The sequence below is a fragment of the Ictalurus furcatus genome, chromosome 16 (genome assembly GCF_023375685.1).
Source record: "Ictalurus furcatus strain D&B chromosome 16, Billie_1.0, whole genome shotgun sequence".
NCBI lineage: Eukaryota > Metazoa > Chordata > Actinopteri > Siluriformes > Ictaluridae > Ictalurus > Ictalurus furcatus.
In genome coordinates, this window is record NC_071270.1 from 13,016,352 (window position 1) to 13,028,497 (window position 12,146).

Genomic DNA, 12,146 nt, shown 5'->3' on the forward strand with positions numbered 1-12,146 from the left:
TTAAATCAGAATTTATGTGAAGGCTTGCTGTGAAACTCCTAAATTAGTAATAAGACACAGGCTTACAGCGTCAAGTATATCATTAGCACAGTTTCCCAGTAGCTGAGTTTATGGTTGAGTTTATTGCTCAATTTTGCATCTTGTGGAATAACCGAGACGAGTTCATTTATCATATATTTCAATTCAATTACAGCCCATGTGACATTTCCGGTGTTTCCAAATTCATTTGGTGGACTGAGTTAATACCTTTCTCAGGCTGGTCCTGGCCGAGGAGCCTCATGTTTGCCCCATGCCTGAGCTAGACGAAATATCCTTTAATGTGAAATGAACAAGATATACATTACACTACGTGGCTAAAACGTTGTAGGCACCTGACCATCACACCCATATGTGATCCTTCTCCAAACTGTTGCCCCAAAGTTGGAGGCACACGATTGTCTAGAATGTCTTTATGCTGTAGCATTACAGTTTCCCTTCACTGGAACGAAGAGGTTCAACCCTGTTCCAGCATGGCAATACCCCTGTGCACAAAGCGAGCTCCATGAAGACACGATTTACCAAGGATGGAGCGCAAAAAATGAAGAGCCCTGACCTGATCCCCACTGAACACCTTTGGAATGCTGACTGCACCCCAGGCCTCCTCCCTCCTCATCTGACATCAGTGCCTGACCTTATTAATGCTCATGTGGCTGGAAGACCAAATCCCCACACCCACACTCCAAAATCTAGTGGAAAGCCTTCCCAGAAGAGTCGAGGTTCTTATACCTAAATTTGGTCAGGTTTAGCCAGTGAAAAAGGGAGAATATTGCATAGAAAGATTCCAGGAGCATCGTGAACATGATCCTTCACATTTATCAAGCAAGGTTTTAGACCTCTTCATCAAACCAAACGTCTCCGTCATGTTTTGCTGCTTAGTGTAATGCAGATCTCCTGATTATGTTAATAGATGACCGGTCTTCTGTAATGTCCACGACTCAGTTTGTAATCTTTTAACTTGACCTGGGTTGACTTTTTCTTCAAAATGAGACGGCACTTATGGCTTTTGTAGCCGAGGATCATATTCTACTTGAGGATAAGAGAAAGAAAGGGTGCTGCTGATCTCAAGTTCATCGTGTTAGCAAAAATATTCATTCGAACATTTTATTTGGAGGACCAGAGATATCCCGTTTGCAGATAACACTTGGGATGAAGTGTGAGCTCGTCTACTAAAACCAGGACCGGAGTTCCCGGCGGTCAGATATGTGTTTCACAGCTATTGAAGATTAACTCTACAGTATAGGAAAGTGGTTGATGGAGGGGAAAAAAATTAAACGAGCCAAAACACGACCTTTAAAATGTACACTTTATTTTCAACAAAAGTACAAAACCAAAAGTCGGTATTTACAAACACTTTTATGGCCTCCTTCTCATTTACCTTCTTTGGTTTCACTGCTGCCCTGATGGTTCGAAAATAAACAAATGCATGAGACAAAAATTTCCCAAATTCGTCTAGAGAGACAAAACTAAACTAAATCTCATGTCTCCAAACATCTCACATAACCATCCTACAGTGGTACATACTGAACATAAATAAGAGTATGTGGATGGAGAGGTTTTAAATTTTTATTTATTTATTTATTTATTATTTATTTTATAGCTAACTAACGCCCAGGCAGAAGTGCAACTAACCTCATACACAACATAAATAGCCAAACATGAGCTAAGACACAAAGACTGGACATATTTACAACCTCTTCAGACCACAGTTAACGGAACAATGCCTCAGACTATCACAGGCTAAAACTACAGTGTGGGACTCTAAATCAGTCAGACTAATAAGAATGTAAAAAAAATAATCAAATAAAAGTAACATACGGCGCAATCGAGTGCCGATGTTTATTAATAAAAGCACGTTGTACCTTATAGACAACCTACATATGCTGATAGAAATCAAGGCAGAACATCATTCTCTCTGGCACAAAGAAAGTAAACTTCATTTCTTTATTTCTTGAAATAAATAATCAAATAAAAGTAGGTATTAAGGCTTTGTGCAAGGCTGCAAAATATGGTACGAGTGTTATTTCTTGGTAGATTTTATGCTACTCTCCTGTTTGAACTGGCGAGTCAAGTACCAATGATTGATGAGAACTACAAAATATGAGTTATGACATTGGACTTAGTGTCTACCCGATATAATCACCCTGTGTAGTGTATTTTAGCCAGTAGTCTGAGCTTGGGATGGCCTTCTATAGGATTTACAGTAACTTACTGTAAGGCCGTTCATGGGTTTGTTAGGACACGCCTCATTTTTAACAACGTTGATCAAATTTAGAGTCCGAACCTTAGTGCTAATATTCCTATCGCTACCAATATACAATGTGTCCTAAACCTTTCAGAGGAAATCAACTCCGCTTCTGGACCAATGGGAATTGAGATATCGGGTGGCGACAACCTGAACTGGTTCTGATCGGCGTGAGGAAAAAAATAAAATAAAAGCACAATAAATCTAAACAGAGCGTGAGAATGTAACAGCAGTGATGTCTTCATCTCTCCATAATCCAGCAGGCTTCCGTAATCCCGCATGACTTAAAACCTGAAATATACAGCGATCTCAGCACTGACCAAAGAGAATGTGCTTACCAGTGACGTATTTACAAAGGCCTGAAAAGTGTACAGTAATTTTCTTTTTCTACTAAAAAGAGGGTGGAAAGAAAAGAAGAAGGAAAGCTGAACCCATCACACCAGCAACGCACATGGGGGGAGAAAGAAAAAAAAAAGAAAGAAAGAAAGAAAGAAAGAAAGAAAAGAGCATTCACTAACAACACAAGTAAATCAAATAAAACAGAATTAAAAGACACAGTTTTCAGTGCAGACTAAATGTTTACAACACAGGTGTTTTTAATGCTTGCATGGTGCTGGGGGGGTTTTGCTTTTGGAGGAACTGTTTGTCTGGGTCTAGAAATATTCCAGGCGATTCTGTGATGCGCGCGTATGCAGCCTGACAGCCTATCAGGAGTCTTAGATCAGATGATGGATATGTTGTTGTTGTTGTACAGCACATTCAGTGTGACAAGGCCTCTCTTCTGCCTCGGAGAGAAAGAGAAAAAGACAGAATTGAAATCTACAACCTCCATCTATCTTCTAAAAAAAAAAAAAAAAAAAAAAAAAAGATTGCACGTCTGCATCTATTTATGCGTTTATCATCATGCAGCACATTAAAGAGATTAGAAGCTGACCATCTCTGTGTCTTGTGTGTCCGGTCCTGTGTGCAGTCTAAGGCTCTTGTCTATGATTGTTCTCCTCCAGTTTCTTGCTCTCCTCTGAGGTGCCCGTCTCCTTCTCGCCCGTCTTCCAGCTGCCTTGTCTGAGAAAGACACCACAGTGTTACTTTTCTATGGCTGATTTTAAAATCCGACAATCCTATTGGCTTTACCTTCTACTGTGATACATACATTACTGAGGTGCTTGTTTAATTGGATCAGTGTACAGTTGTGCCCAAAAGTTTGCACACCCCTTGCAGAATCTGCTAAATCTTAATACTGTTAACTAAATAAGCGGGATCATAAAAATCCCATTTTGTTGTTTATTTAGTTCTGTCCTGAATAAGCTATTTCACATAACAGATGTTTACATATAGTCCACAAGACAAAATAATAGCAGGATTTATAAAAATTACCCTGTTCAAAAGTTTAAGCAACTGTACCTAGTAAACCGATCACTTAGATGCAATATTGGACTAATCAATTCAATTCAATTCAATTCAATTTTATTTGTATAGCGCTTTTTACAATAGACATTGTCTCAAAGCAGCTTTACAGAAATATCAACATGCAGAGGGGTTTGTTTAGAGCTGGCAACGTCATGCAACAAGATATTCCAAATGGAATCTTTCATTCGTTTAACTTGTCGTGGAACAGCATTAGAGCTGCAGCTGTTGTGGAATAAACAGCATATGATAAAAGCCGAGTATGACTGCATAGGATAAAAGGCAGATTTAACCCCTTGCATGTGAATCGTATTCATCAGTGTTTGGGGAAGAAATGAGTCTGAACTTCATTCATCTTCAAATTGAAAATGACAAACCGTTCCCTGGTGGTTACACAGCGGTTCGAGTGGGTAATCGAGCTGCTGCAATGTCCTAAATGTTTTTAAACCCGTGCACTCTTGAGGACGCTTGAGACTGCAGGGTTTAGAGTACCGTTCATGACAGGGCTAGTGTATAACTTGCAGTTATTTCTCAGGTGACATGCATAATCAGTCTTCATTCTGATAATCCACAAGACCCTCTGTGAGCGGAGTTTGTGTTTATAGAACACGTCGATCAGAATAGAAAGGAACCACTGATTTCAAGACGTATACTTGATTTAATCTTGACGCTGGGTGTAAATATAGAAAACAGTCAAACTACCCGAGTCTGAAATGATCTATGATTACTACCTTACATTTAAAACGTGTTTTCAGCATCGTTTACCGTCTGCATGTCGCCTGGCTACTGCATCACACACATCACACACATCACGTGTGCTGTTGAACCCGGCTTTAGTCATGATTTACCAGATTTATTGACTGATTTGTTCACCCTCTGACCTCACAGACGAGTCAATGCGTCACTGAAAATACTCCGTAAGGAAACACTAGCATCCTGGTATAACGATACAAATTTTTCCACCCTGTCTCTGACTGAAATAATAATTTTTTGTGTCCTTTACCTTTACGACTTCAATGTAACCACCTACTGCTATGATTGGCTAACATCTTTGCCTATGAATTAATTATCAGCGCCCCCTGCCATAACGCGTGTGGAACTGCTTTCAGTGACTCAGCGCCAGTGGGCGGGGCCAACGATGTGATGATGTAAAACTAAGTGTCGATGTCTTGCTGTAGGGGCAGTCATATGCAAATGTATTTGCCTGTGTGACATCACAAATCCCACCATATCCAAACGAACCGTATTGTAGCTTGGTTAAATAAATGCTCTTCTTGTTATGAGGAGGAGGTATTAGGCTATGAAACGTGCAGGATGTTTTAACGGTACAACGACCCCTTATATGTCAAAAGATCAAGGAAAATTTGATTTCTCTGCTTGATGTCATGACCCCCTTTAAAACAGGACGCTTGAAAGTAGACTAAACTGGTAGTCTTCCAACTTGCATGGACGGAGAACCTTCTTAACTATAGAAAGGTCTCCACCCTAATTGAAGACAACAAAACGAATCCTAGATTTTTACTATTAGCACCGTAGCAAAGACAACTAGGAAGAGGACTCTTGTGCTCATACTGAACATCCTTTCAAGGCACTGTTTGCCTTCATTCCTCTACACCCTTATACTGTAATGATTTCTAATCGCGTTATAATCACCCAGAAGGAGATCCCTTTTTCAGACTGCTTCCTCTCAAGGTTCTTTCTCATGTCATCTCAGGGATCTACTGTAAATCTACATTTACATCTCAGGGATCTACTGTAAATCTACATCCTGATTTCCATAAAAGCTGCTTCATGACGGTGTGTATTATGAAAAGCACTACTGTGTATAACAGTGAAATGAACTGAACACCTGTTCCTCATGTACAGCCAGTAGATGATGCCCACTAGTGCGGCTGCCACGATGAGACCCACCACCACGCCCACGATCACCTTGGCCTTGTCGTCGTCATCATCTGTGGAGACGAACAGCAGCACGAGAAACCGGTCAGTGACCGAAGGTTTATTCTGTTGCAACAAGGTGTCTGAATAACGCTTTTAATGAATAGTTAACAGATGAGAGGAGGACAATGAAAAGGTCTAAATAAATAAATAAATAAATGGTCTTGATGCCGGGATGCTTGACACCCCAATCCAGATCGACTGGGCTCCAGCATACTCCGACACAGAGAGGGAGCTTTTCAGCACACTTCATGTAAGAAAATCTATTCTACAGAAAGACCAACAGAACAAATCAATCTCTTACCTGTTTGAGATTCTTTCTGCTCTTCAAATACTGAAATCAGATATGAGATCAAATTAACTTTAAAGGCAACAGTCAACCAAAAAAAAGGTTCTGATTGAGCCCACCACCAAACTGTGGTGTTTTTTTTTTTTTTGGTCCTTATTTTTTTCTTTTAGAACGCAAGCAAAACCATAACAAATTATAATTCATAATTAAATGTCACATCTTAATACGGAATTTCTTCATTTCAGCTTTTAGTAAATGAGGAGGCTACTAGCATGCTGTGATGGCCTGAGAGGCGAAAGATCAGAAAACCAGATCAGAAGGAAGAGTCAAGCACCCCAGCCCCGGCAAACAGATCCAGAAAACCAGAGCTGAGAAAGATTATGAAGCGGAAACAGAGAGAAAACAGAAGAATGAGGGAAAAAAAACAAAACGTCATGCTGTATATGATAACTACTATGAAAGAGAGAAGTCATCAGCAGGAACACACACACACACTTTCACCTTTTCTCAATACTTCCAATCATCCACACTATATAGCACGAACATACAGTTATGTAATCCTGATCTCTTTCAGGTACGCACATGAATTTGTCTTAATGCACGTCTCATACTCAAGACCCGCAGGCCAAACACAGCTCCTTGCCTCGTTGCATTTAGCCTGCGCAAACTTGCACAAAATAATACTGAGACGACCTGTAGTGCATTTTTTCCATACAGTCTAGAATTCACACCAGACACATAGCATAGTGACTGCCATCGCATACTCAATGTACATCAATCAAATCATGCAGATACAGGTCAAGAGCTTCGGTTAATGTTCACATCAAACATCAGAATGTGGAATCTCGCTCACTTTAACCGTGGCATGGCTGTTGGTGCCAGACAGGCTGGTCTGATTAGTTCAGAAACCGCTAAGATCACCTGGGATTTTCATACACAACGTTCTCTAGAGTGTACACAAAATGGCGTCCAATTCCATAAGCACAGTTAAGTTCTCGGCGTGGAAACGCCTTGTTGATGAGAGCGGTCAGAACAGAACGGCCACAAGAAAGCGACGGTAAGCTCGAATAACCGCTCGTTACAGCCGTGCTGAGCAGAAAAGCATCTCGGAACACACGGCCTTGCTTGAGGTTCCACTTCTGTCAGCTGAGAACGGAAATCTGAGACTACAGAGGACACTGGCTCACTGAAACGTCTTTTTTCTTCTTCCAATTTTTTTCCAAAGTTTTAAGAGAAAGTTATCAACTAGAATCACCCTACTCTGTTCTATTCATATCCTAGGTTGTTGGTGTTAATAAAAAGAATAAAGATAATATATTAGAAAAATGAACAGCTTTAATATATTGCCCTTCACACATATTGCCACAAAATCCAGAAAGAAAGAATCCAGGAAGAATTAGAGCTCGACACTCCTAACACAACCTAACTAAAGCTCTTCTCATCAGATATAATGCAGTTTCTATATCTGCTTACAAGTGAACTGTGTGTGTGTGTGTGTGTGTGTGTGTGTGTGTGTGAGGCACTGACAGACAGTGATTAAAAAGAACAACAAAGGAGCTAGTATGTTAGTATGCACTCAGTCCCAGACATGACGAGCCTTCAGTACTTACAGGATAGCACTTCAATGTCCTTGCTGGCGGTCCCGAGTCTGTTCGAGACTTGGCAGGTGACCGTCAGGTTCGCGCTGGGCATCACGGTTAGTTTGTAAGTGATTACCCCGTTGCTGTATTGGCTCTGGCTCTGTAAGGGAACACACACACACACACAGAATTCATTTCTGATTTTTTAGCATAATGCCACAAAAGTAGGAAAAAAAAGTCAACATTACAAAGGATTGAACACGTCTGACCTACTTTGTGTTCAAGATATAAGGGAATTATTCAAATCATGAATGGTCTATGTGAGAAAATAAAATGACAGAGTCTCGCTGGATAGCCGCATCTCCACCAAATACTAAACAAACAAACAAACAAATAAATAAATAAATAAAACCCGCCCTTCTTCTTACTGTATTGCTCCAGTTCTGTAAAAGTTCTACGACGACACAGCTTAATAACTACACAGGTTTTCTCTCATGTCTGTCTGATCGTGAGGACTTTGTCTTATATACTGTACATCCACCTGTTTGTACGTGTATTGATGCAAACCAGCAGCCTTTTGTTAAAAGTAACATTTCTTTGACTCTTTTTTTTCCCCCAGTTCATTTTTCCCCACTGTGGAAAAACGTGTCCTTTCTTGTCTGCTGTAATCACACATCAGATACAGTGGATACAGAGGTTATATTAAAAAATAAATAATTAAAAAATGCTGGAATATTATTTTAAATGATGGCCACTAGAGGGCCATGTAACATTGCTGTTATCTTCCAGTCTTATCCTGACTACGCTGAACAGTCAGGAGAGGAGGAAAATCTCACACACACACACACACACACACACACACACACACACACACACACACACACACACACACACACACACACACACACACACACACACACACACACACACACACACACACACACACACACACACACACACACACACACACACACACACACACACACAAGGACAGAGAGGCACCAACCCGGTGTGACTGAACTTCCAAGAGCCGATAATCAGCCTGCAATTAAACTGAACGCAGCACCATGCTCTCCAATTACCGACCCCCTCCAGCATCACAGCTATTATAGACATAAAAAAACCCCACCCTAACAGATCACAGCCTCTTGCTGCTCTCATGCCATCACTGTGCTGCTTTATAGAAAGCATTCTGGCAGTAAAATCCATACCTCCGTATCGTACAAGCTCCTTCCTATTCAACCCCGTAGAGTATGAATGCTATCCTCACAGCTTTGAGTAGATATATCGGTATTAGATTTCTGTGCAGTGTTGAAATACACACACACCACTGCCACTGGCGTATGACTGTAGGAAACGAACACTTCTGACACAAACCCAGTGTGGAATACCGTCAGGTGTGTGTTCTGTGTTGTACCTGCACTCAACAGGCTCAGCAGGAGAATAAGCTCAGATATGTGTGATATTATAGCAGGGTAGAAAGTGCAAAGTGCTAGTTTCAGTGCATGCCAGTTGGAATTAAATGGCCTCTTTGAGTTACCCTAAACATCTGGGTCCGTGTGTGTGAGTGTTAAAGACAGGGAGAGAATGTTAAGCAGCAACGGCTTGGCTTTGACTTCGGGTTGAATGTGATAATGAGTGACAGAATGACAGGTTAGCTGATGTTCAGCAGTGCTCTCTCTCTCTCTCTCACGCACACACACACATGCACGTGCACACACGCACACACATACACACAGGAGTTCGTCCGTCGATTTCGACGAAGACCGAAGTTTCCATTTCTGCCTCCATTTCTGACTCGACTTGCGCGTGAATTGGATTAAAGTGAGGAAGACTTGCGCAGCATCGGCCTCACTCTCACTTCCCGGTGACCACCCTGATCCAGTAGCAAGACTGAGTCAAGACAACTGAAGATGGCCCCCGGGCGCAGTGATTCATACATCCATTCATACATCCATTCACACACTTCGGACACTTTGGAAATGCAAATCCGCCTACCATGCATGTCTTTGGACTGGGGGAGGAAACCGGAGTACCCGGAGGAAACCCCCGCAGCATGGGGAGAACACACACAGGCCCACGGTGGGAACTGAACCCCCGACCCTGGAGGTGTGCGGCGAACGTACTAACCACTACCACCGTGCACCCCACATAGACACACACACACGTTATAATAATAATAATAATAATAATAATAATAATAATAATAATAAAATTATATGTAAAATAATAATAATTCCCTCCCTCTCGCTGACCCATCAGCAGCACGTCAGTATCAGTATGTGTAACGTATGCGTGTGCTCTATCCTGATAATTAGTGTGGTGCGATACGTGTGTAGTGCAAAATAATATGGACAGATTCCTTAAAAGAACAGCTCCAGATTCTTCTGGATCCTCAACCTCATCCTCATGTAGCTAACACGGTCTAGCATTAGTGTTTGTGTAGGGTGCCGCAAATTTTTGAAAAGTTTGCCTCAACTGAAAAAAGGTTAGGAAACGCTGGTCTAGAATATTATAAACGCCTCTGTATTGTCTGGAAAACGCATCTGACACAATGTCCTTTTTGACTGTTAACTGAGATTTACAAAATAACATCCATGTACTGTAACTCCTCAGGACACCGTACTGTTAAAGAACATGCATCATGTGGCCAAAAGTGTTTGGACACCTAAACAATCACAATTCAATTCAATTCAATTCAATTTTAATCATCATCTGGGTAACAAAAGATAGTGTAAAAGTAACGGAAAGTTCATTATGGTTTTATATGAAGTCTAAGTTCACAGTCATGTGAGCTTTGCCCAAATTGGTTGCCACAAAGCTGGAAAAAAAAAAGCATCTTGTGTGTGAATGGGCAAATCCCCATAGCCACGTTCCAAAAGCTAGAGGAAAAAGCCTTCCACGGAGAGTGGAGGTCATTATGAACAGCAAAAGGAACTAAATCTGGAATGGGATGTTCAACAAGCACATATGAACGTGATGGTAAGGTCTCCACAAACTTTTGCAGTGTTTACAGTTTTTTGGCGTTTGACTGAGCTGCTTATTTATTTAGCATTTCGACTTTAGTTCTCATTTTACTCATGAACTATTCCGGGTTACTTCATTAAGAAGTGTCATTTTCATTAAGCTGTTGACTTGAACCCACCTTTATACGCTAATATCACCTGCATGTTACATAGTGCTACAGTTCTCCTTTCCTCAACAAACAAGCATCCTAGTATATTACTGAGTTAATGTTACTGCAGCACTATACATGTACTTTTACCTCTGGGAGTGAGCAAAGTAAACATTTAACTTGTAAGGAAATGAAGTTCCACTGAGTTTCCCTGCACTGACTGAACCCGTGCCCCCTGCAGCTGCCTGATGCGTTAACATTGCACATTGGTGCAGAAAAATGAACGTCACTACTTGTCTGTTGTAGCGGGGGAAGCTTGCTCAGTAGGATATCAGGCCACGCCCCGAGAGTTCCCAGACCAACAAGTTCAGCAAGTTCTATTTCTGTCTTGTTTTTTTTCCCACTCTTTGAATTCTCTGAGCACTTAAAACCATACCGAAGTTTGGCATCGTACAAAACTTTACATTTTACATCATGTCCCGATTGCAAAACACGTCATCCGTGTAAATCTGTAAACTTGTAATAAAGGTAGGGCTGCAACTAACGATTATTTTCATAATTGATTAGTTGGCCGATTATTTATTTATTTATTTATTCGATTAATTGGCTGGGGGGAGGGCAAACATTTTTTCGTTTATTTAAAGCCTCCACAAACTGAGTGTTACAAATATAACATGGTAGGTGTGTGAACGGTCGTCACACACACTCTTTCACTCTCCACTGTTAAGGGGTCTTTCATCTCAGTAGTGTTCTAATACACACTTCCATTAAGCCTCACCATATCCAATCCCTATTAATGATGCCATTTTTGTTTGCCTTTTGTGTGAATTGTTTTGCCATGTTTAAAGAAAAAGGCCTTGGTCCTAGGACCTGATATGCAGTAAGGATGACTGAGTAGATTCATTTTAGGTGAGATGATGATGATGATGATGATGCTGATGATGATGATGATGATGATTTTTCTTAGATATTGTGAGTATCATCTGGCTCAAAGTCATATTCTCAGTATGTCAAGGACATTTGTGTATCGCAAATGTTTGTGGTGAGGTTCAGGTAAATTGTTAGCCTACATGTAAGTAAGATGTAATAAGATAAGGGAACAGAATATACAAAACTAGGGCTGCAACTAATGATTATTTTCATAATTGATTAGTTTGCTGATTATTATTATTTTTTTCTTTGATTATTCAGATGAGGGGGCAAACTTTCAGTACCATTTTTTCGTTTATTTAAAATAAAATCCAGTGTTAGAAATATAAACTTCAGATTAAAACTTTACACAACTGTTTGTCCAATTATATAAGATTGAAAAGAACCCAATACACACAGACACACACCAGAATATATATTATGCATTTAGGACTGTAGTTTAATTTAGTGCTTTTTGTGCATCCATAAACATAATGCATAAAGACTTATATATAATATAAACTAAGTATATAACCAAGTATATAAAGAGTAAACTGATTTCAAAGAGTTTCATGATTCCAGTTCAGTGAGCTTTGCTTTTAATGGAGATTTGTGGATGTCACCGAATGC

At 40.4% G+C, this 12,146-nt stretch overlaps 1 protein-coding gene across 2 annotated transcripts in view; it reads right to left on the reverse strand.

Moving 5' to 3' along the window:
- Nucleotides 1-1,325: 1,325 nt before the first annotated feature.
- alcama (activated leukocyte cell adhesion molecule a) overlaps nt 1,326-12,146 on the reverse strand; it is a 76,938-nt gene continuing 66,117 nt past the window's right edge. Inside the window, exons 12-16 of one of the 2 annotated variants that reach the window (XM_053645159.1) lie at nt 7,523-7,652; nt 5,928-5,957; nt 5,535-5,637; nt 3,216-3,343; nt 1,326-3,066 (exon numbers count right to left, since the gene is read on the reverse strand). In XM_053645159.1, the coding sequence (XP_053501134.1) occupies nt 3,253-3,343; nt 5,535-5,637; nt 5,928-5,957; nt 7,523-7,652 (354 nt within the window). In that variant the 3' untranslated portion in view covers nt 1,326-3,066; nt 3,216-3,252. The remainder of the gene's footprint in view (nt 3,067-3,215; nt 3,344-5,534; nt 5,638-5,927; nt 5,958-7,522; nt 7,653-12,146) is intronic. The other variant, XM_053645158.1, reaches the window with a different exon arrangement.